We start from the raw sequence: 26,400 nt of genomic DNA, 5'->3' as shown, positions 1-26,400 counted from the left end.
ACAACTTTATTCCTTGCAATGCATAAGATTAAGAGGTGATTTGAGGTGATTTGATAGAGGTACACAACATTGTAAGGGGTATAGATAGGGTAAATGCAAACAGGCTTTTTCCACTGAGCAACACACACACAAAATGCTGAAGGAACTCAGCAGGCCAGGTAGCATCTATGGAAAAGAGTACGGTCAATGCTTCCGGCCGAAACACTTCAGCAGGAAGGGTGCTGATAAAGATTCTCGGCCCAAAACGTCAACTGTACTCTTTTCCATAGATGTTCTCTGGCCTGCTGTGTCCCTCCAGCATCTTGTGTGTGTGTGTTGCTTGGATTTCCAACATCTGCAGATTTTCTCATTTGCTTTTCCACTGAGGTTGGGCCAGACTACAATCAGAGGTCATGGGTGAATAGCAAAAGGTGAAAAGTTTAAAGGAAACATAAGAGGAAACTTCTTCACTCAGGAGGGTCATGGGAGTGTGGAATGAGCTGCTAGCACAAGTGGTGCATGCAAGTTTGATTTTAACATTTAAGAGAAGTTTAGATTGGTACATCGATGATAGTAGTATGGAAGGCTATGGACCTGTGCAGGTCAGTGGAAGAATGCAGTTCAAATGGTTCAGCACAGACTAGATAGGCCAACAGGCATGTTCCTGTGCTGTACTTTTCTATAACTATTCGGAACTATGCCGAACAACCACCTCACCATTTAACCTTGAGTTCTATGAAGTCCACTGTCAATTTTCACCCTGATTCAGACACGAACAAGTTTGACTGAGGGTCAGCCTGGAACTTAATACCACGTAGGATGCAGATCAGTTTATCAACCCAGCAGTTATCTCTCATAGGTTTAAAAAAAATTAATAGAGTGATCTGCAAGTTACTCCAGGACTTTTCTCTAGCCGGGTCAACTAAGGTTAAACTATGATTCCCTAGATATATGGCAAGGGTATTGGTTTAAAGGGAATGGTGAAAAAAACTTAAGATTTTTTTAATTCCCCAATGCTTGCTGTTGCTTGCATTCTTCAGGGTTATTAAGTATGAAAATGTTAGTATTATTTGACATTGTTGTGACAGTGTGTGCTGAACACTCTAGGTTTCCAGGTGGGTGAAAGAATTTCAGCAATTTTACAATTTGTAGTATTAACAGCTTTCAGCGACTATTTACTCCAAGTACTTGTTGACAAGTGATACTCAAGAATAATGCAGCATGTCAGGATCTGCACGGGGGTTAGGAATTCTGCTACAGTCTCCAGTCAGCTAGACACAGAATTGACAAGGTGGTTCAGAACTCAATGGCATTGCATAAACAAACTGTAAATCAAACTTACACAGCCTAGTAGGTAAAGCACAGTCTAAAGTAATAATGAGACACTTGTACAGTACTATGCAAAAGTCTTAGGCACGTATACAGTATATAGCTAGAGTGCCTATGATTTTTGCACAGTATTTGCCAACATCGAGTAGAGAGTGAGCGTGTAAACCTGACAGGAGCTAAAGATGTTGGGAATGGCGAGGGTGAAGCGCTGCAGGAAGGGTGTGGTACAGGTGGCAGAGGAGTGCCAGAGGTGGGAGGATGGAACACACCCAAGCTGAGACACCAGGCAAAGTCACTGGATTCCAAACAATTGGTTTATTGATTATTACAGAATGTCTCTCTGGTTCTTCCCACTCCTTCCCCTTTTCCCAACCATGATTCCCTTCTCCCTCCCCCCTTCCCACTCTCAGTCCACAATAGACACCCATACCAGAATCTGGTTTAACATCACTCACATACGTCATGATTTTTTTTGCAGCAGTGCAGTGCAGTCAATGCTCTTTTGCACAGTACTGTTCAAGACTATACTGTTCATCTTGATGTCCCCATTACATGCAGCCTTAACTGACTTCATTGTGGGGATGGAGGCAATCCATTGAAATAAGTATCCCAGGTCTGTAAGAAGGAGGTCTCGAATTCCAAATTCCAAATAAAGTGAAAGTCTATGCATATGGGCAGTAGGGGAGCCATCTCCTAACAGTAGGGGGATAACCATTTAGTACCAGAGGAGTTTTATTATTATTGTTTTGATGCTCTCAGAAGCAGTGGCTTGTGGAGAAAGTAGGTGGAGTATTGAATGTCATCAGGGATCCATCACACCATCAAGTTCAAATTCATTGTCAATCAACCATCTGCGTGTATACCGCCAAACGAAACAAGGTTCTTCCAGGCTAAAGGGCACAACACAAAGTAGTATTTCCAAAAATAAATTATCAAATAATAAAATATATTCCAGAAGATTGGCATTTAACATAAGGTGCATTTATGACCCGAGTTAAAAAATAAACAGTACTGTCACTTCATGTGTGATGAGACCCGAGTGGTAACAGGGAGTTCAGTAGTCTCACTACCTGAGGGAAGAAGCTATCCTAATAGTTCTTGTTCTAATGCTATGGTACCTCCTGCCTAATGGTGGGGGAGTGAGATGACAAAGAGATTGTGGGATGGATGGAAGGGATCTTTGACAATGCTATGCGTCATGCATAAACAGCACCCTTGATAAATATCCTGGATGAGAGGAAGAGACACCCCAATAATCTTCTCAGCAGTCCTTACAATCCTTTGTAGGGTCTTGTAGTCAGGTGCCTTGCAATTCCTGTACAGATGATGATGTAGCTGGTCAGGACACTCTCAACGGTGCTGCTGCAAAAATTGGTAGATTGGGGATGAATGGAGCTTGCTTACCTCGATCTCCTCAGGAAACAGAGACACTGCTATGTTTTCATGACTAAAAAGGTGGTGTTCCAGGACCAGGTATGATTGTTTATTTGTCTAATATGTGCACTCTCAGAAACTTGGTGCTCCTAACTCTCCATGGAGGAGCATTTATGTGCAGTGAGGAATGGTCAGCCTGCACCTTCCTAAAGTGAACAATGATCTCTTTAGCCTTCTCCACATTAAGATTCAAGTTACCATGCTCACACCATTCTGCAAGTTGCTCTACCTCCACTCTATATCTCTGTATGCCATCTCATCGTCGTTGTTAAGGCCAACCATTGTTGTGTCATTGGCGAACTTGACAGATTAACAGATCAATCATTGTCAAAGCAATATCTTCTCAGAATTACATTTTTCCTTAGATTTTCTCCCACAAATACATGGTATCTAAGTGTTCATGAAACAACATGGGCAACTTTTCTTGTTTAATGCTCTGTAACCTTTAGCTGTTGTTACTGCTGTTAACGTTACACCATTCTCTGGTACATCACTTTACTGACCAATGTTTAAGTTCAGAACTGTGAAAGGAATCACCTACTCCAGTACACCTTTTGGTTTCACCACTTACTCTGTAATCAGGATCAGGGGCAAGCTGCTGTCCCCTTCAGAAAAAAAGAATGTTTTCGTAGTCCCTTATCTTAGACTAGGGAACATATCACACCTATAAACTATTGCTGGTCTGTGCAGCCTAGTAGCACACCACACAGGGCATACGCCCACTAGACCATTGCGGAAACTATGTTTGGTTGGGACATTTTCCATAATTCATCAGCCAGAATAACCAAGCATCCCACCAGTATGAAATTACAACTCACTATACTTGTGAATTCCTGTGTCAATGTTATGGTTTTTTTTCCCAAAATTCGAAAATAAAAAAGGTGTGAATAAATTAACAGGAAGTTTAAGTTGTGGAATACAATAACATCTATAACGAATGTGAACGTTGGCAAAAAAATACTGGCTGGGAATCAAACTAAAGGACTTTGATAGTAATGTAAACTAGGAGAGAGCTCTTTGATTTAATTGGACTTTAAAGCACAATACTTTAAGACATAAGCGAAACAGGCATTTTAATTGCAATGTTTAGGCAGCATGTGGTAAATGTGGAAATGTGTGACATTTATGTAATTTCATTCTACTCGCAAAACGAATAAATTTACAGTAGAATCAAATGCAGATTCAACTGATTTCCATTTAGTTTGAAAAGAAACTACAGGAGCATACAACATTTTCTTCTTAAAACAGGGTTACTGAATGCTTGTTGAGACACGGTACTATATAAATCACATGGCATTAAGGGAGAGAAAAAGGAAAACTTCAAATATTTCAAGCCTGAAAGAGCCTTAAACAGGTTTGTTCATTTTCAAATTGCAATTCTGACAAAGAGTCACCATCCAAATTAACCTCTCTTTTCTGATTCTCATAAGTCTGCTGTCTATTTTCAGTTGAGGGACTAAAACAATTGTGTATATTTAAATGGAAAAATGCATTGGCTGCAATAAGCCCAAAGTATGTGGAGATCAAGATTGTTTTGTATCTGGTCTGAAGATTGTGCAGCAAACATAAATTTATTGGGTTATCAACATTCTTTTCTTTACTCTAACCATCTTAGATGGGTATGGATACAGCAGCACTGAAGTATTTTGGATCTTTTCCAGCTGCAGGTGCACTCCAGCTTTATTCACTCACACTAGCACATACCACACAAGTGTTTAATCCATGTTAGGTTTAGGGAAAGGATGAGAGGAGTGCCATCACTGGGATGTAGAAACAGTGGGACCTCAAGAGAACAACTTATTGTGGGAACTTTAATGGAGGTACTATCACAAATAAAATTTAAGTAGCACCTTTAATGCAGTAACTCCACATAACAGGGCTCATTTGTAGACAATTCTCTTGGGAGCCATTTTAACTTCAATTTTTCTATGAGTGATGACAATATTTTGCCCAGTCCAGAATTAAGAAAGCAGTGCCATCTGTTTATAAACAGCTTATTACCATCTGGCTTTAGATTCTGGATAGACAAAAAACAAAAAATATCTTTTTTTTTAAAAACACAAAAGATTTACAGAAATGTAATCCAAATACGTTTTAGGTTTTTCCTTGCTTCTAACCCTTACTCCAGCTAAACACCGACAAATGTCCAGGGGAACACTGCAAAAAAAAAAATCACTGCTACCAGTATTACTACTACTACATCAACTCAGGCCTAGGGGGCCGGCGTCGGGCATCTACCCTTTTCCAAGATAAATGGATAAAGCAGGAATTCTACATCTAGAGTTTACTCTGGCCTGGCACTAAACAGAGGTTGCACATCTCCAGAAATTAGTTTAGACCACTGGCTTGCAAACAGATGACAGTGAATTCATTTGTCTGATCCAGCCTAAGGAGCTGGCTGCAGCCCCAAATACAGAACTGAAACTTTGAAAATTATTGCCAGAGGTAACAGTCTGGCAAAAGATATTTTGATTTTGGTGAGATATGCCAGTAAAGACATTTGTACTCAATTGCTCCATTCATCTCTGCTGCTCTGGAAATGACCCCAGAAAGCACTGTGCTCCCCATGCTACCTCCTCTATATTGGTAAGTTCAGTGCTCCCAATGCGACTTCCTGTACATTGGTGAGGCCCAACATAGATTAGGGACTGCTTTATTGAACACTTTCGATCCATCCACAAAAACCAGGATTTCCCAGTGGCCAACTATTTCAATTCCAATCCCCATTCAACATGTTAGTCCATGGCCTCCTCTACGGCCACAAGGAGGTCACTCTCAGACTGGAGGAGCAACACTTTACATTCCATTTGGCAGCTTCCAACTTGATGGCATGAACATCGATTTCTCTAACTTCCGGTAATATTTTTCCCACTCTCCTTCAATTCACCAGTCTGGCTCCCCCTGACCTCTTCTCCTCACTTGCCTATCACCTCTCCATGGTGCCACTCCTCCTTCCCTTTTTCCCATAGTTGACTCTCCTCTCCTATCAGATTCCTTCACCTTCTCCAACCCTTTACCTTTTCTACTTAAAGCCTCCCTGCTTCTTACTTCTACACCTCTCCCCCACCCACCTGGCTTCACCTATCACCTTCTAACTTGTACTCCTTCCCCTCCCCCACCTTCTTATTCTGGCTTCTTCCCCCTTCTTTTCCAGTATTGATGAAGGGTCTTGGCCTGAAACATCGGCTGTTTATTTATTTCTACAGATGCTGCCTGACCCAAGTTCTTCCAGCATTTTGTGTGTGCTACTCTGGATTTCCAGCACCTGTTTATTGGTTTACACTACTGTAATTTCTTAATCAATATTTAACCCTAATTGTACTACATATCAAGGCAAGGTAGGCAAATATCTTTTTCTCCCTCTTTTTTAAAACCTGTGTATGGGTGGGGCCCATAACAGACTCAGATTTTTTTCCTCTCTAGTTTGTGGTATGACACTGCCATATGCTGGTAGCAAACAGTACTGCAACAAAAACAAACGGATCGGCCAAGAAAATAAAATTCTACTGTACAAAATATTCTTCAAACGTTAAATTTTACCAACAGGAAAAATATTGCTTCCAGTACACTAGCATGGGTAGATAATGCAGCCAATTCCAGCATCTCCCAAGAAATACACAATCAACATGCCAAATACTGCAAACCTCCAATAATCCAACATCCAATTTTTCAGAAATCCAGATGGTCTGGCACTGGTTCCCTCATTGGTCCAGAATACAACCAGGGTGTGTGGCCAGAGCCAGGGTCTGTAACACGAAGCATCATGGAGATGTGTGGGTTTGCGCCTAGAGACCGGATCCCTTGAACTCAGCAGAAAACACATGTTAAAAAATGAATACAAACAAATTGTTGTATTATTGAATAATATCCAATAACCTGGAAAATCTGCTTGTCCAGCCCATCAAATTTCCAAGGGTGCCAGAAATTCCAACATTTACTGTTATAAAGGTGTTGTGACATTTACCATTTTTTTACTTCAGGCTTACACATATACTCAGCATCTAGGTCAAATGGGACAGAGGTTCACATTCATGAGATTTCACCACATGTTGGAAGACGTTAGGAGGACAAATCTTAACGTGGTGTAATATCATGAGACAGGAGTAAACAGAAAGGTGAACAGCAGGAATGGCAAAAAAACAGAAAGGAATATGAGAGACAGCAACAATGAGGTAATCAGAAGCATGTATGGCAAGAGCAATTGTTAGGAGACCATTAAATAATATGGCTCTATCTGTAATCCCTGGGTATATGAAGGGTGAGCTGAAGCAATAAACAGAATGCTGGAAAATCTCTGAGTCAAACAGCATCAGTGGAAGCAAAAGATTGAAAATAGTGTTTCAGATTGGGACCCTGCATCAGAACTGAGAGGGAAGAGGGAGGTATCCAGTACAAAGGTATGGGTGGGGGTGTGGGGGGGGGATATTGGAATAAAGCCTACTGGATGATAGGTGGAACTAAGTGGGGGGAAAAGATGATGGCCAGATGAGCAAAGGGAAAAGAAAACTTGGAGGACTAGTGAGTGTGTTGGGTGTCAGTGGCATGGACGCGTAGGGAGTAGAACAGCAACGGTATGGGCTACTCAAAGTTGCAAAATTCAATTAAGTCGGAATTTTTGAAGCAATTTTATGTAGATGCGTATAATAATAACATTACTTTACAATGTGTTAATGAAGAGCACACTGCCCTGGATAACTTTAGAAAGTCAAATACTCAATAATGAAGTATTTGAAGCAATAATTTTGTCTTACCATATTTCAGTACTTGCTGCTTTTACAATCAGCCTCATTTAGAATCTGTCTGCCTGAATAGTCTAATCAGCATTGGAAATATTCTACTCAGGTATATTTACAGGGCAGATCACAAGTTATTATATACACATATGCCCATGAAAGAAGACAAGTAAAACAGTGGTAACCACAAAGGAGTTTTCCTGTTTACTACAGGAAAACTTATCCCGTCATCCCGTGCAGTAGCTGTAATCTTCATCACATCTCAATTTCAAGAAAAATAGGGGTGGGAAGAAGCCTCAGCCACAATTCGTGTCCCTTTATAACCTCACTAAAACCTTTGACTCCTTTATTCAGTTGTCCACAAAGATTTATTTCCATCTTAAATATGTTCCAGAAGTTCACATGAGCTACTTTAGACAAAGCCTACATGCACTTTGAAATCTGCTGCTATACAACGTTGCATCATTGCCTCAGCACACTTCTCAATCATTCTCCTGGTCTTTCTCTAACCTCCAAAGTTCCTATAGGCAGATAGCATATTTTCAGAGCTAATGGAATATCTATGAATTACAATCTTATTGGAAGATATAGCTGTGCAAGCCCAACAAATGCAATGTATAGTTTACTTATTTACCATGCCCCAAACAATTAACCTCAAAATTCAACCAAACCCTAATACAACAACTGGGCATTTTCATTAACATCACCGCAGTTCCAAAATGTTAACTAAGTCTATCGCACTTCATCCTTTAATCTAGGTTAAGGTAGTTCCTCAGTCTTTGACGATGGCCCCAGAAAATGCATCAGTCTCCCTGGCCAATGCTGCAGGACCCAATATAATGTTGTTCCTCTGCGTGGAGAAATGGAGTTGGTACGGTGTAGTAGAGGAGTGGAGGGGAGAAAAGTAGGTGGAGACGGGGAGAGGAGAAGTAGAGGGGATAGGGGTTGGAACTGGGAGAGGAGTTGAGGGGCGGTGTAGGCGTGGAAAAGAATGTAGGGAGGAGAACTACGGGGGTTGGAGTGCGGTGAGGGCGGAGATGGATGTGGGGAACTGGTTGGAGATTCAATCTCAGAGCTACACTTACCTGGTGCTAGTTTGCTCCCCTGCCAACCTTCGTTGCTGTTTCAGTTGCCCATTATTTGAGGCATTTCCTCCTGCGCCGCTTCCTTTGACCACAATCGCAAGACAAGAAGAATGAAATCTTATCCTCATTCCCACTGCGGCTCCGTCTCCATGGAAACCACCGGAGCATTTTGAAGCACGGACCAGCCGGCCGGTCCGCCCAAGAATTCATTCCGGCGGGTCGGGGTCGGCAGAAGATTTCGGAGGATCGCTGGTTGTGTTTGATCTTGGCCTGTGGTAAGTGAATGCACTTTGAGGGAGCAAGAGCAGAGTTTTGTGTCGGCGATACTGCCGCTTAGTAGCTAAAAAACGACGGATTTAGTCCGTGTCCATTGCAGCTACAGCGGTGTCCGAATGAAGATGCTAAGCGGGTCAATTGCAGCTACCAGCCTCGGCCGCTGCTGCACTGGCCTTGTACCCTCCGATCAGCGAGGATTATCAGCCAAGAGTTTCCCCACCCCTGGAGAGGGTTGAGGAGCTTCATTTACATTTGATACCGAGCGGGGGATTTCTGGATATATAGAGGGATGGAGCAGAAAACCGGTATGGAAGATCAGCCATGATCTTATTGAATGGAGGAACGGGCCTCGCCCTGCTCTCATGTTTCAATTTTGGTTGCGAACGACAATGAATTGCTTAAGTACTGCCCTCTCTAAGGATGATGTTGTGGCCAGGATCTCGTGATTTTGACAAGATGCAAATAAATTTCCAGGGAACCTAGTGGTTGCATCACAGCCTGTTATGGAAACACCAATGTGCTTGGACGGAAAAGCCTACAAAAAGTAGTGCATACAGCCCAGTCTATTACAGTTAAAGCCTTTCCCACCATTGAGCAGCGTCCCAGTAAAGCAGCATCCATCATCTTGGACCCCCACCATCCAGGCCATGCACTCTTACACAGTTGCCATTACGAAGGAGGTGCGGAGCCTTAGGTCCCACACCACCAGGTTCGGGAAGTTAGTACCCCTCAACCATCAGGCTCTTGAACCTGAGTGGATAATGTAACCAACCCCAACACTGAACTGATCCACAACCTACTGAGTTACGTTCAAGAACTGTACAACTCATGTTCTGAATATTATTTAGTTATTTATTATTTATTTGTTTTTTTTCTTTTTTGTATGTGCACAATTTGTTGTATTTTGCACATTGGTTGTTTGTCCATCTTTGCTGTTTGCAGATTTTCATTGAATCCATTGTGTTTCTTTGTAATTACTGTGCATGCCCACAAGAAAATTATTCTCAGGGTAGTATATAGTGACAAATCTGTACTTTAATAATAGATTTACTTTGAAGGGACATGCAGATGCTGATATTTAAATCTGCTTGATCCTCTTGTGTTTCCAGTATAAGAAGTCTGTGGAGCATTGGAGGTTGGGAACTCAAAGTACATTTACTTTGTACTGATAAGAGCATCACAGATAATAAAATTGACAAAGGCTTCGAGGATAACAAGTGACATATTAGTCTGTTGGTGAGATAAGCCTACAAAGTTCCAGTTTAATTACAGCAAGTTTGAGGTGCATATTTGAGCAGCAGAGATGTGGTTTTTGAGGAGGGTGCAAAAAATATCATGGACAAAAAGAATATCTAACGAGGATGTCATGAACAGAGCAAACACAAAAGGAGAAATAACGTATGAGATCATGAAAAGCCAACGTAACTTCATTGGACATGTGATTAGGAAAGAGGAGTTAAAATGCATGATAGTTATGGGAAAGATTGAAGGGAAGAAAGCAAGAGGAAGACAAAGACAAATGATGATGGAGACAGCAGCCAGAGAACTGGAAATGAAAGCAGGTGTCCCCCACTTTTTGAACGTTGGCTTTACAAAACCTTGCTGTTACGAAAGACCTACATTAATTCCCTGTTTTCGCTAACAGGTGTTTTCACTGTTACGAAAAAAGGCAGCGCGCGCCCCGAGCAGCCAAGCTCCTCCTCCAGAACTGCATTCTTGCCAGCTTTGCTTAAACTCGTGCCTGTGAGCAGCCGTTAGCAAGATGAGTTCTACGGTATCGGAAAAGCCTAAAAGAGCTCGTAAGGGTGTTATACTTAGTGTAAAACTAGACATAATTAAGTGTTTCGATTGTGGTGAACGAAGTAAGGACAAAATGAGTTTAGCTTGTGGAAGTTGACAAAGATGATGTTGAAGAGGTTTTGGCATCCCATGACCAAGAACTGATAGGTGAAGAGCTGATGCAATTGGAAGAGGAAAGGATAACAATCGAAACCGATTGCAGCAGCGAACAGACCGAAAGTGAAGTCGTCCAGGAACTGAACATGAAGAAGATGACCTGCCTGCCCTGATGGAAACAGACGACGATGAGGTGACACCCCAGTGCCCCACCACCCCAACCCCCGGGCCGCAGACCGATACATTGCCGTGGAGAATGCAGCGGTAGCCGGGACGCACCCAACACATCTTTAAGAAAAAAGTCGAAATAAACAAGCTAATTCATTAGGTGCCACCCGGCACGTAAATGTCGGCCCAGATCAGAGGCGATTGCCGATTGCGGCTCCTCTGATCTGGGCCAACATTTATGTGCTGGGCGGCACATAATTAATTAGCTTGTTTATTTCGGCTTTCTTCTTAAAGATGTGCTGGGTGCGTCCCAGCTACCGCTGCATTCTTCGCGGATCAGTATGGGTCGGTGGCCTGGAGGTTGGGGACCACTGCACCACCTCAACCTCTGACGACTCAGCCTAACACACCATCATCAGTGTGCTCGGCGCTGTCTTCCCAATTCCGGTAAGTGATACTACACTGTACATATATTATTTCTACTTTATATAGGCTGTGTGTTTTTATGCGTTATTTGGTATGATTTGGCAGCTTCATAGCTTAAAGGTTACTGGAGAGAGTGTTTCTGCCGAGAGCACTTGCACCATGTTTCTGCCAAGAGCACTTGCGTGAGATTTTCGCTATGGAGAACAGTGCGGCAATGATTGAAGAAAAGTATTTCTACTTTATATAGGCTGTGTATTTATCATATCATTCCTGATTTTACTATATGTTACTGTTATTTTAGGTTTTATGTGTTATTTGACATGATTGGTAGGTTATTTTTTGGGTCTGTGAATGCTCACAAATTTTTCCCATATGAATAAATGGTAATTGCTTCTTCGCTTTACGACATTCCGGCTTACGAACCGTTTCATAGGAACGCTGTACCTTCGGATGGCGGGGAAACCTGTACCAAAGAATTGATCCACTTGACCCAAAATAGGAGTGTGTGGGCCATGGCAGTCAAAGCTCAAACTGGGCATGGCACCTGATGATGAAGATGATGATGATTTGAGCCAAAGGTGGAAGGGAGAGGTGGCGGGTTGAAGTATCTTTAAGATTCATTACAAATAAAAAGAAAAATTTGATAACTATCTTAATGAAAGACTATATACAAAGTGGCGGTTCAACCTCAGACTAGTTACATCAGATATGTTTGTGATAAGGACAAATCATGGGAACTCTTCCTTTTATAAATTGAATGTTAGGGGGTGAAACAACACAATCGAAGTATGGGGTAAGATGAAAATAGTTGGAATGCAGCCACATGTACATGTAAGAAGGCAATCTATTTAATAGATTGAGCCATATTCTCGTGCTTTGTTGTTAAACTTCCCTCCTCATAGGACAACCTGTGCCCTAGTTAATAAATGAAAAGGGAAGCTACAAATTTATTCCACTCCAGTGCTGTTGGAAATTAATTATAGGCTGCAAACTTAACCCTACAGAAGGTCAATCATTACGTAGTTGTTCAGAAAATCTATTACAGCATTGTATCTTCAGTTCTTGGATTGGCATTGCAAAATAAATTTGTGTGAATGCACACTAATCCTAGCAGTCAAATTAGCAAGCAAGGTAACACATTGATAAAAATGACTTCCAAAACTTCAAGAGATTTCTGCCTGCAGAAGCAGTGAGGGCACTTTGCTATTGTCTGTGTCACATTAGCGTGGGTAATACACAAAGCAAGTCTGCTCGAAGAACTACAGGAACCATTCAGCGCAGACAAGCAATTTCCCATGGTAGATAGCAATTACAGTCAAAAATCACAATGTTTAAGAGAATAAGAAATATGAGTGTGTTTTAAGTAAACTGTTTTCACCGGTGGAAATTTTAAATGAAGTAATTACAAAATTAAAGATTAAGAATCGATAATGATTTTGCACAGACATCATAGGAAGGGATATGGCTGACAGAAATTTAGTAAAGTGCTAGTAGGTAAAAGCACATTAAAATTTGGAACATAGTCACGTGAGACCCTGAGAATACTTTGACAAATGGAAGGTGTAGTAATGGGCAAAAGGCAAGTTAACTGATTATGTAAACAGATCAAATCTGCAAGCGAGAGATTGGCTCAGAGTTGAGAATGAATTGAAAATGATGAATTTAATACAAATATATATCGACAATGTTGAAAGAAACTGCTGGAACAATATGAAGGTATGCTTCAGGGTTCATCCATGGGCTTTGAAGGGCATAAAGCTAAATGTCAAACAAATGTACTATAAACATAGTAGTCATACTTTATTGATCCCGGGGGAAATTGGTTTTCTTTACAGTTGCACCATAGATAATAAATAGTAATAGAACCATAAATAGTTAAATAGTAATATGTAAATTATGCCAGTAAATTATGAAATAAGTCCAGGACCAGCCTATCGGCTCAGCGTGTCTGACCCTCCAAGGGAGGAGTTGTAAAGTTTGATGGCCACAGGCAGGAATGACTTCCTATGACGCTCTGTGTTGCACCTCAGAGGAATGAGTCTCTGGCTGAATGTACTCCTGTGCCCACCCAGTACATTATGTAGTGGATGGGAGACATTGTACAAGATGCCATGCAACTTAGACAGCATCCTCTTTTCAGACACCACCGTGAGAGAGTCCAGTTCCATCCCTACAACATCACTGGCCTTACGAATGAGTTTGTTGATTCTGTTGGTGTCTGCTACCCTCAGCCTGCTGCCCCAGCACACAACAGCAAACATGATAGAACTGGCCACCACAGACTTGTAGAACATCCTCAGCATCGTCTGGCAATGGTGAAGAGAAAGAGAGACAAGACAGTCCCCTGTGGAGCCCCAGTGCTGCTGATCACTCTGTCGGACACACAGTGTTGCAAGCACAAGTACTGTGGTCTGCCAGTCAGGTAATCAAGAATCCATGGTACCAGGGAAGCATCCACCTGCATCGCTGTCAGCTTCTCCCCCAGCAGAGCAGGGCGGATGGTGTTGAACGCACTGGAGAAGTCAAAAAACATGACCCTCACAGTGCTCGCTGGCTTGTTCAGGTGGGCGTAGGCACGGTTCAGCAGGTAGACGATGGCATCCTCAACTCCTAGTCGGGGCTGGTAGGCGAACTGGAGGGGATCTAAGTGTGGCCTGACCATAGGCCGGAGCAGCTCCAGAACAACTCTCTCCAGGATCTTCAAGATGTGGGAGGTCAATGCCACCAGTCTGTAGTCATTGAGGCCGCTGGGGTGTGGCGTCTTCGGCACAGGGACAAGGCAGGACGTCTTCCACAGTACAGGAACCCTCGGCATGTTGAATACATGGCGAAGTACTCCACATAGCTGAGGGGCACAGGCTTTGAGCACCCTGGTACTGACACCGTCCGGTCCTGCGGCCTTGCTTGGGTTGAGACGTTTCAGCTGTCTTCTCACCTGTTCAGCCGTGAAGCCCACCGTGGTGGTTTCATGTGGGGGAGGGGTATAGTCATGAGAGCAGGGTGGGGGGACTGTGAGGAGGGGTAGGAGGGGAGAGTGGAATATGTGTTGGTTGGGGGCTGACAACAGATGGCTCATGTGGGGGATGGGCAGGGGTCACAATGTCAAATCTGTTAAAGAACAGGTTAAGTTCGTTGGCCAGACCTGTACTATAAGCATAGAAAGTTTAGGAAGAAGAACTAAACAAATTGGTGCAATATTGGATACAGGTGTCCCCCGCTTTTCGAAAGTTCACTTTACGAAACTTCACTGTTACGAAAGACCTACATTAGTTACCTGTTTTTGCTAACAGAAGATGTTTTCACTGTTATGAAGAAAGGCAGCACGGGAAAAAAAGCAGCGCGGGATAAAAAAGCAGTGCGTGATAAAAGACAGCGCGCGCCCCGAGCAGCTGCTCTCCCCCGGATTCGGAACGGCATTCTCGCCGGCATTGCTTAAACACGTGCCTGTGAGCATCCATTAGCAAGATGAATTCTAAGATATCGGAAGAGCCTAAAAGAGCTCGTAAGGGTGTTACACTTAGCGTAAAACTAGACATAATTAAGCGTTTCGATCATGGTGAACGAAGTAAAGACAAAGTGAGTTTGGCTTGTGGAAGTTGACGAAGAAGATGTTGAAGATGTTTTGGCATCTCATGACCAAGCACTGATAAATGAAGAGCTGGTGCAATTGGAAGAGGAAAGGATAACAATTGAAACCGAATTCAGTAGTGAAAGTGAAGTCGTCCAGGAACTGAACGTGAAGCAACTACATGAGATTTTCGCTGGAATAATAAAGTACAACTTTAATTTTGAAAGGGTTCATCAGTTTAGGGCATATTTGCAGGATGGTTTGAGTCCTTACAAAGAACTGTATGATAGAAAAATGCGCGAGGCTCAGCAGTCAAGCAAGCCTTCCACATCAGCCACAGCAGACGACGAACCTCGACCTTCGACATCAAGGCAGGCAGACATAGGAGAAGGTGAGCTGCCTGCTCTAATGGAAACCCCAGAGTCCCACCACCCCAACCCCCAGGCCACGGACAGATACCGATTCGCAGAGAATGCAGCGGTAGCCAGGAGGCACACAGCACATCTTTAAGAGAAAAGCCAAAATAAACAAGCTAATTAGGTGCTGCCCGATTGTCGCCTCTGATCTGGGCCGACATTTAATTGCCGGGTGGCACCTAATTAGTTAGCTTGTTTATTTTGGCTTTTTTTCTGAAAGATGTGCTGGATGCATCCCTGCTACCGCTGTACCCCTGCATGCTTCACCGTTCCGTATCGTTCGGCGGCCTGGAGGGTGGGGGCCACTGCACCACCCAAACTCTGACGACTCAGCCTAACACACCATCATCAGTGGGCTCGGCAAGCTGTCTTCCCGATTCCCGTAAGTAATACTGCACTGTACATACATTATCTCTGCTTTATATAGGCTGTGTATTTTTACGTGTTATTTGGTATGATTTGGCAGCTTCATAGCTTAAAGGTTACTGGAGAGTGTTTCTGCCAAGAGTGCTTGCGTGAGATTTTTGCTACGGAGAACAGTGCCGGCAATGATTGTGGAAAAGTATTTCTACTTTATATAGGCTGTGTATTTATCATATCATTCCTGCTTTTACTATATGTTACTGTTATTTTAGGTTTTATATGTTATTTGGCATGATTTGGTAGGTTATTTTTGGGTCTGCGAACGCTCACCGAATTTTCCCATATGAATAAATGGTAATTACTTCTTCGCTTTACGACATCCCGGCTTACGAATGTTTCATAGGAACGCTCTACCTTCGGATGGTGGGGGAAACCTGTATTGATAAAAGTATCATGATTGGACCAGGCCCATTTTTATTGTACCTGAAGTAGATGGGATTACTTACCTGTGCTGAGATTGTAAAAGTGACCTTTAATATTGGACTGAATGATGAACAATACCATCTACCTTTGTCTCAAGATTTAAGGATTGTCAACATGTACTTTGATGAAAAGGAAGTTATTTAGTTAGGTTTGTTCATAGATGAAAACAAGCTGCACCTAAATCAGTTAAGTCAACATCAAAGTTAGCAAACTTTCCTGGTTATTTCTGAGGATGATCCAAAACTTTGCCATGTTTCTATCTGACTTTACTGCAGTGTTGACTCTGCTTTATGAACTCTCAACAATGAGCCATGGTGTGCAGAAAAGATCAGCAGAACAGTTATGGTATGTGCAAAAACAAAGTCTGACCACTAGGTCCTTAGAGATGCATCACAATATCAATAGTACACTGAATTCGGCAGCCTTCCTACAACCACTGAATTAGGGCAGTGTTTTACTTCCTCTTGGTCAGTGGCCATGAGGTGCCTACTATTTAAGGATCACAAACCAAAAGAAGGGGGGAAAGATCGATGGTTAGATTGTGAAATTTCCCCAGTTCTTTCTGGGAAGAACATTCAGTTTGATTACTGACCACAAGCCATTATTGGTTTTACCAAAGTAAGATCGTTGAAGAATTCTTATCAAACATTCAAGTACAGTAAATATGAAGGTCATGTCTAGAGAACTTGCCAATCGATGAAGATGAAGCAGATCAAGCTAGTATATGCATAGCACTTCAGGATTGTAGAACACAAGCTCATAAAGCCAGTCTGGGATTGAAATTTGCGATTCCTGTGATGATACCATCAACAGTGCAGTACAGCTATACACCCAAGCAAAATGTATCACAGTTATCTTAGCAAGCTGTCAAAGCAAAAGCGAAATGGGAAAATGATTTGCTCAGTGTAGTAGCTAGAACTGCACGAAACGTAAGCATGTGAGGATGTATTAAGTGGATGAACAGATTCAGACATCTGAACTTTTCAAGATTGTGCTGGCAGCTCACAAAATTACTACATATTCTACTAGATATACTTTTGAACTATGATTGCTGCAATCTGCAACCTGTAATTTCCCTTTAAGAAATTTACTTTTGAACAGTCTTATAAAAAAACTAGCGATTTTCTGATCTCCTGCACATGTCAGTGAACTTGACTTTCAGGAATGTAGGTACAGCACCTTGAAACAGATAAATTTCTCCCATCACTGGAAGAGAGGGCCCAGATTAAAGCGTCAATGCCCAAGAAGGGAAAACTCTGCATGGTAGCATAGCAGTTAACGTAACACTATTACAGCACCAGGGTCCTGGCTTCCGTTCCTACCACTGTCTAGGACGACTTTGTAGGTTCTCCCTGTGACCACGTGGGTTTCCCCCAGCTGTTCCAGTTTCCTCCCACATTCCAAAGACGCATGGATTAGCAGGTTAATTGGTCACATTTAGGCAGCGCAGGCTCGGGGGTTGGAAAAGCCTGTTACCGTGCTGTACCTTATAAATTTTTTAAAAATAATAAACTGCTTTTCAGCCCCACTATTCCGAGACAGCCAGGATCCCCCGCCTGGGCGTACCACGCGATCTACCTGTGCTTGGCCTGTCTCCCTCTCGCTACCGCCATGGGGCGCAAGCTGCAGGAGTCTTGGTTCCCCACACCATCAGCGTCTAGAGCAGCGGGTACCCTGCAGCCGTCGGACTCCTGCACCGGCTTCACTTGACTCAGCGGCAAACCGATTCTGCAGTCCGTAGATTCACTTTCGGCAAACCGACTCTGCAGTCCGTAGATTCACTTTCGGCAAACCGACTCTGCAGTCCGTAGATTCACTTTCGGCAAACCGATTCTGCAGTCCGTAGATTCACTTTCGGCAAACCGACTCTGCAGTCCGTAGATTCACTTTCGGCAAACCAATTCTGCAGTCCGTAGATTCACTTTCGGCAACTCTGCAGCTCATGCTGTCATATTATTTGTTTACTTTTTTTAAAAATAGTTTGCACAATTTGCCCTCTTTTGCACATTGGATGTTTGTAGATCTTTATTATGTGTGGTTCTTCGTGGATTCTACTGTATTTCTTTGTTTTCCTGTAGGTGCCTGCAAGAAAACGAATCTCAAGGTTGTATATAGTATACATACTTTGATTATAAATTTACTTTTAACTGGATACATAGAACATAGAAATCTACAGCACATTATAGGCCCTTCGACCCACAGTGTCGTGCCGACCAGGTAACCTCTAGTAACTGCCTAGGATTACCCTATCGCATAGCCCTCTATTTTTCTGAGTTTCGTGTACCTATCTGAGTCTCTTAAAAGACCCAATTTTATCTGCCTCCACCACCATTGCCACAGTGCATTCCATGTACCCACCACTCTGTATGAAAAACTTACCCCTGACACCCCCTCTGTAGCTGTTTCCAAGCACCTTAAAACTATGCCCCCTCGTGTTAGCTATTTCAACCCTGGATAAAAGCCTCTAGCTATCCACACAATCGCAATTAATGCTTTGCATTGTCTTGTACACCTCTATCAGGTCACCTCTCATCCTCCGTCATTCCAAGGAGAAAAGGCCAAGTTCATTCAATCTATTCTCATAAGACTCGTTCTCCAATCCAGGCAACACCTTTGTAAATCTCCTCTGCACTCTTTCTAAAATATCCTAAGGTACGATAGTATACAGTGAATTGTCTTCCAACAAAAGTTGTATAATATGTGAAAACAGGGTAGGATTCAAAGAAAGAAGAGTATGGATGAATTCCATCTAGTTTCAAGTACATTAAATATAAAAGTAGTGGCTAGTGGACTTGTCTATTAACATAGAAGACAAGAGTTTGTCAGGATTCCAGAACACAGCTCCCTAAATCTCTGCTCCACATGTGCAAATGAGCCATAAACCCATTCCAAAGGGCCCATATAGTTTATTGTGAAAAGGTATGCAGACTTTTTGCATTAATTGATAGCCATTTGAAGTGCTTTGAAGGCACTTGATCACCATGCGTCAATCGCCACACAGCACACGACGGGAGAACCAAGATCTACTTCGGCCACACTTGGTCTTCCAGGTGAAGTCATACAAGGTCTTGGTACACAGCATAAGCTATTTCAGTTGGATGGGCTTGTGAGAGAGAATAATTCACAGAGCTATAGGGAAATAACTGGGAATTGTAGGGTTGTTCTGCAGCAAACCAGTATGAACTAAGAGAGTTGAATAGCGGCTACTGTGTACATCCTTTTTATTGTGATCAGTGTTATAACATTTGCAACATTCCAGTCCTTAAACAGAAACACAATCTTTATATTTTTGGAAGGCCAGTATCCTTTGCTTCCCTTCAGTAACCCATGATGCATCCCATCTGAATCAGGTGATGTATCTGCAGAGAATCTAACTTTTCTGATACCTTATCATCGTTGTAGCCTATCCAGAGCCTCAATTATATCGTGCATTGCTGAACCTCCAGCACGTCTTTTCCCTAGAAGATTAATATAAAGTGAACCTTTAATATCACAGCTCTGTTCTCTGCCTCCATGCATAAATATCTCTTCAGTCTCTGATCAGCCTTTCTTCTATTTCAGGGTCCATAGTTTTGCTTATCCCTGAAGCTCTGGTTTTAATTTCCCTACCTTGATCCCAGCTGAAATTTCTCATCTTGAAGGCTTCTCATTGTTCCATTACTTTTTGCCTAACAAGGTTTTATTTAAATTTTTCTGGATTAGATGGTGTTCTCATCGAATTGAAATTCATCATTTTTGATTTGAATATATTTATTTCCGTGTCTGTTTCCTTTACCTTTAGCATTGTGATATTATGCTCAATATTCTCCCACTGACATTTGCTTTGTTAGAGATTAAGAAGTCACTGAGAGCACATTCAATTTTCGGTCTTATTCACCATTCATTAAAATCACCAATGTACTTTGGGGCAATGCCAGTAGTTAACTAGCTTGTAAACATTTGTTGACTGCCAATTCACACAGCAACCCTGGCTGTATGCTTTTCTCACAGCATGACAGCCGGCCATAAAATTGCATCCCTGTAGGATGGCATTGTTGTCAATAAATAATTTTGGCATTTCATAATGGATTACAGTTCAAACACATTTCATTGCATTTTTGAACCTAAATTCAAGTTATTGTTGAGAACAAAAGCTTATTGACAACTGCTTTAAAAGACCCAACTCAAACATCACTGTCAAGATGTATCTTTTTGCAGGAGATGGAATCGTCCTGTCGTAAGGAGAAACCGAGGCCAAAAGAGCCAGCCTACCGCGGTGACAAAGCCAAACAGAAATCTGCTTTACAAGAACTCAAACAGAGACAGCGAGCTGAGGTATAGCACGCAAGGCTGATGTACTAGTAGATCTGGTCATATCCCCATTGGAATATATTTGAAGCACTTGATGTTCACTACATGAACCTAGGGTTAAAATATATGTTCAGCGGTGGTTATCCTGTACCATTGGCCTACAGCTGGTAAATAGCGTACATTGTCTATGCTGAACTGTTGACATCTTCTCGTCATCCCATTTATGAATTATTGAAGGGGTTGTCAATGTGGGCAGGAGTTTCATTTTAACAGAATATAAAAAGGGAGACTAACTCTGGGGACGAAAAGTTCCATTGGCTTTTAAACAATTAATTTCATTATATTGTCTCTTCTCAGCCAGATCATAATTACATTGTCATTTTGGGTGGTTTTTGTTGATTATAAATGCATAAATATTGCTGTGAAGCAATATTAAATATACTATAATCTGTGCCATATTTTCTTAAAATTTACATTTCTTTTATCACCTTGAAATGTCCATTTAAAAAATTGCCATTACGAATGCTCAAACCAATTGGTCTCTCGGTGTCTACTCACTTTAGCGGGGTTATTACAAAAGAAGTTTGTTAAATCTATCCATTTCTCACTTCTCTTTTTTTTAATAAAAGGTTTCAAAATTACTCGCATACCTAATTCCAACAAAGATTTCTTTCTTTAGCTTTAGTGTCTGGACTGGCAGGCATCTGGTTGGGAGAATTTGTTCTACTATACCTTTTGTCTTACATATTCACTATAATTGCAGTTTAATCTATGAGTTAATTCTTTTTACACTTGTCTTCATACTTTCATTGAATATGTCCCCATATCCCCCCCCCAACAGATCTACGCTTTGAACAAAGTGATGACGGAATTGGAGCAACAACAGTTTGAGGCTTTCTGCAAGCAGATGCAGTCGCAGAGTAAATGAGGGCAGCAAAACCTGACACTCCGCAGCCCAGGACAGGCAGTTTTTTTTTGTTTTAACACTAAATGCATATGAAAGATGATGCATCACAAATAATGTGATCCTGCTCTTTAACCATAAGAAGACCTCATTGTACAAAAAGTACTTGACCTCCGATTGCAACTTCTTGCCAGCAGAATAGGACCACTTTGAGTTGCGTTGTTCCATTTTAAGTTAAAATATTTCTTAATACTGTGAGGCCAGGCCAGGATTCAGCTGGATTTGCCATTTCTGATTGTTGTCCATCTCTCCCTCTGAATGCTATCCATGTGCCATGATGCTAAAGAACAGAAAGGGCTTTGACTACCACACCCTCCATGCTGGAACAGCCTTCCAGTGCTTATTATCGAAGCTAAATGAAGAATACACGTTTGAGTGAAGTGCTGGGGGCTGCCAGTTGTTGCTTGAATCCAAATTTGAAACTCAGAATCATGTTGACTTACCTTATGCAAAGGTTGCCAGTTCTTTGCCACCTAATGAACTGAGAGAAAAACAATCCTCACAGGCAGTGTATTTATATCTGATCTCGTGTCAAGAAGTTGGAGTATGTCATTGAAACTCCTGCCCCTGGAATCCCATAATGGACACCACACTTCACCATCCACACTTTTTCCTGTTGACTCCATCCAATGAGTAATAAAATTTGATTTCAACATCGCCTGAAAAATATCAGCCGTCTTACTATTACATCTGCTTTTTGAAATTGACGTATGAATTTTCCAGGAGTCTGTTCCAAATGTACTCTCGCCTTTTGGAGGAAAAAAAGCTTTTCCTAACTCATGACCATGAGTCATGACCGTGAGTTTACAGTTGCATCCTTTTATTTCGTATTGCTTCATTCAAGCTATCCCATCCGACAATTACCTCATTTTACTTTCTTGGACCCAGATGAATTAGGAAGCTTCGCTTTTCATCCAGTGCAAGAAACTGCAACCATCTAGAGTGAATGCTGGATCTGAGAGTGAGGCAGTGAGACTCCCACCACCAGTTTTGCAGTGCCAATACAATTGCTTATAAATGCATTGTTATCTAGGATCAATTTAGATAAGTTTTAAAGAGCTTTTACAACAATTTTGCTTTCCTAAATACAACAATTTGATTTTTTTTCAATTTTTTTTAATCTATTTAAAATACAGGAGTTTCATCTGTGCCATGCAGGTCTCCAAGAATGATGATGGATTGATTAATCCCCAAATTAGATGAATAAAAATACTATCAACCTACCCAAGACAGGACATCGGAGTTCTATCATCACAAGAGTTGAGGCCAGAATTTTTTTTTTTAAATCTGAAATTTACTTGGATAGATCAGGAAAAATGTAAGCTGTAAACTTGTTGAATCCTCTGCAATGGGAGTATTCAAAGCTGAAACTCAAAGTGGTGCACAGCCATCTTGCAAGTGAGATGACTTTGTTTTTCAAGTGGAAATACTTTCCCACCAAATCTTTTTAGAGAAATATGTATTTTTAAACTTGTTATTATATGTTTAGTTATTTATTGTTGTGATTGTACCTATAGTTTGTGCCTTGTGTTATTTCAGGATTCTTAAGGAGAGTACTGATACAGCCCAAGTGAAGCAAGGTGGGTGCTGCTATTAATGGCCATGAGGTGAAGTTCAGGAAAAATAGATTGAGAAAGTACTTGATGTGCAAGCCTCTTGTTCTGAATGAAACCAGCCTTGTGCTGTGTTATGGAGTCATGTCATGCCACTTTTACTGGGACAGCACTACCCATTCCTGGAAAGGAACACAACTGTGAAAATTAACACCAAAACCATCCGTCACCCTTGGTGACTCCATGGCAGGATGCTACATACCATGCCTCATTAGTGCATATCATCAGAATCTGGCCTGGTGGAGGGAGGCACAAAGTATCCATTGACATTGTGTCTCACTTGTTAACAATATTGCAGGTTTCACTCTGTTTATTTTAAACTTCCAAAAAAAATCTGAAGGAAAAATAACCTGTTCTTAAATCAGTTTTCCTTTTGTCTTTGTTCCCTGTAGTCCAACAGTAATAAACTCCTTCATTAGGTAATTATATGCATGCTTCTGTAAGTCTTAAGAACAGTATTATAAATGCAAGTCTTTTCCTTTGATATCAGCACTGGATAGATGAATTGGAGTTTGTTGCTCTTTAACACAAGGGGTAAAGACAAGGTTGTCTCCTTCCATCTTTATCTTATGAGAATTGATTGAATTTTATCATAATTCCTAAAATTATATGCAAGGTTTTACATATATACATTTTAATAGTATTGCATACATGATCTTGTAGGTAAATAAAACCAAAAAAATGCTTTAAAAAATCCTAAAGGTCAAACAATATCTGAAGAGGTATATAATTAACTTTGCAGGTGGATGACCTCTTAGATCCACTTCAGCCTGATTAACTTTCTGCCATTGTTTTGGTGATTTTAGATATGAACAGACCTTGTAAAATTGTGCAGGATCATGGTGATATTGCATTAAGCAATCAACAGTTTGCATTTTGTTAGGTTCCATTAACTAATTTACTACTACATTATAAAGGATTAGAATGGCCTTTAACATATTACTTTTGTTCAAAAGAATTTAGTGTGGAGTTTAAAGCTACTAGAATGGATATTGCATGCAGCACATAAAAGTACAGAAGGGGTGACATTTATTTGCTCCAAGCCAAGGTCTCACCATTAGTGATTAACTATGCTTGTCTCACATCTAGTTCTTAGTCAATGTTGAATTGGCTGGTTTATTCCTGTGATTTCTCTAAAAAATATAAGTTAAATTTAGCTCACACCACTCCTTGAACCTGATCTGCTATAGAAGGTAATGGTGAAGATGTGGTGTGAATTAGCTTCATTGTACCATATGTTTTGATTTCTTCCATGCTCAGAAAAGTGTGAATCTCAACTAGTGAATCACTACCATTAACTGGAACAGACAATTTCTCTGTGTAAAGATATTTAAGTCCCAAATGGCTGACCCCTGGTTGTGGCTGTTATTGCACCAAAAGCACAGCAATACCACTCTGGGTGGCATTTCACCCCCACTTCTTTCGAAGTGGTACTGAGTTGACCCTGATCTGTAATTCACACTTGAGGTTAAAATACACAGTTGAGTGTGATTCATAAAGTAGCTAATCTGTCTTTGTGATATTGGTTAATAGATTAAGTATTGGTGAAGGCGCTAGGAAAGATTTCTTTTCTGGCTCCCCCAGTTGTAATGTGGACACAGCCTTGATTCAGCTTTACATTTGAAGATCAATAGTGTCAACTTAGATTATGCACCGAAGTTTCAAATGTTAAAAGGAATCTTGCCTGAGAAGTCTGTTGGAATTATTTGAGGAAGTAACATGCTGGACAGACAAAAAAGAGCCAGTGTATATTGTTTACTTGGATTTTCAGAAGTCCTTTGACAAGGTGTTGCACATGAAGCTGTTTAACAAAATAAAAGCTCATGGTATTACAGGAGGGGTACCATCATGTATAGAAGATTGACTGACTGGTAGGAGGCAAAGTGTGGGAATTAAGGCAGGTTATTATGGTTGATACAGGGTCAGAATTGGGACCACTACTTTTCACATTATATGTCAATGATTTGGATGACGGTATTGATGGCTTTGTGGCCAAGCTTGCAGACGAAACAAAGATAGGTAGAGGGGCATGTAGCGTTGAGGAAGCAGAGTCTGCGGAGGTATTTTTTCTGGTTGGGAGAATGGGCAAAGAAGTGGCAGATGGTATAGGGTGTAGGGAAGTGCATAGTCATACACTTTGGTAGAAGGAATAAACGTATAGACTATTTTCTAAACGGGGAGAACATTCAAACATCAGAGGTGCAAAGGGACTTTGCAGGATTCCCTAAAGTTTAATTTGCAGATTGAGTCGGTGGTGAGGAAGGCAAATGCAATGTTTTCAGTCATTTTGAGAGGACTAGAAAGATGCAATGCTGAAGGCATTAGTCGGACTGCACTTGGTGTATTGTGAGCAGTTTTGGGTCCCTTATCTAAGAAAAGATGTGTTGGCACTGGAGAGGGTCCAGAGGAGGTTTACGAGTATGATTCTGGGAGTGAGAGGGTTAAATTAAGGCGTGCTTGATGGCTCTGGACCTGTACCCATTGGAGTTTAGAAGAATGAGGGGGGGGTGGGAGAAATCTCATTGAAACCAAATGAATATTGAAAGTGGATGTGGAAAGGATGCTTTCTATAGTGGGTGAGTCGAGGACCAGAGGACACAGCCTCAGAACAGAGGAATTTCTTTAGCTAGAGAGTGGTGAATATCTGGAATTCATTTCCAGGGACGAATGTGGAGGCCAAGTTATTGAGTATATTTAAAGCAGAAGTTGATAACCTCTTGATTAGTCAGGGCGTCAAAGGTTATGGGGAGAAGGCAGGAGAATGGGATTGAGAATGATAATAAATCAGCTATGCTAGAATGGAGGAGCAAACACAATAGGCAGAATGGCCTAATTCTGCACCCTTGTCTTATGGTCTTATGCTAATTTGAACCCAGAAACTTGACTCAGATAAATCACAATCAGACTCAAAGCTGACATCCATTCCTCAAGGAAACACAAATCTATCATGACTTAAGTCTGTTTCCCAGTAAGGTGTTCATTTGATGTTTTTCTAAACCTGCTCTATTTTCCTTTCATTTTTTCCAACACAAATCTGTGGCCATATTGTATGATTCTTAAACAGGTACTGTAGTCCAGCAAAACACTTGCTGAGACTTTCATCAAAATTTGGATTTAATTTTGCACAACAAGGTAGATGTGAATGCTAAAGTAGGATTGTAGCAGATGAGTGACTGTTTACACAATGTTGCTGGGTTACCCAGTCTGAAGCTGATGTAAATCAAAATGTTTTTATTGCTATGTAAGTAATTTTATCCAAAATTTAGTGGGCCTGTACTAAATAAAAATGCTTGAGAATCTTCCTGTGATGTGTTTGATTTAATAGCCCAGATGTTCCGCCCTTTTTTTTTTTCCCTTAGCGGCATAACAACATTGTC

The 26,400-nt window shown here is 41.4% G+C and overlaps 1 protein-coding gene and 1 long non-coding RNA gene across 2 annotated transcripts; one reads left to right on the top strand and one right to left on the bottom strand.

Annotated features, from left to right (window-relative positions):
• Positions 1–1,713: 1,713 nt before the first annotated feature.
• LOC140188771 (uncharacterized) lies at positions 1,714–8,784 on the bottom strand. The gene is made up of 3 exons (XR_011883387.1): positions 8,561–8,784; positions 6,387–6,548; positions 1,714–2,198 (listed from the first exon to the last, which is right to left on the bottom strand). It is a non-coding gene; the product is annotated as an uncharacterized lncRNA (long non-coding RNA).
• svbp (small vasohibin binding protein) lies at positions 8,631–26,312 on the top strand. The gene is made up of 3 exons (XM_072245393.1): positions 8,631–8,835; positions 20,354–20,470; positions 21,288–26,312. Exons 2-3 carry the CDS (start codon positions 20,357–20,359, stop codon positions 21,372–21,374), a joined length of 201 nt encoding a protein of 66 aa, XP_072101494.1. The 5' UTR covers positions 8,631–8,835; positions 20,354–20,356; the 3' UTR covers positions 21,375–26,312.
• The last annotated feature ends 88 nt before the right edge of the window (positions 26,313–26,400 follow it).

Source organism: Mobula birostris, chromosome 27 (assembly GCF_030028105.1).
Source record: "Mobula birostris isolate sMobBir1 chromosome 27, sMobBir1.hap1, whole genome shotgun sequence".
NCBI classification, from domain to species: domain Eukaryota; kingdom Metazoa; phylum Chordata; class Chondrichthyes; order Myliobatiformes; family Myliobatidae; genus Mobula; species Mobula birostris.
The sequence above is the reverse complement of the archived record's forward strand: the minus strand, read 5'-3'. Positions and strand labels throughout refer to the sequence as shown.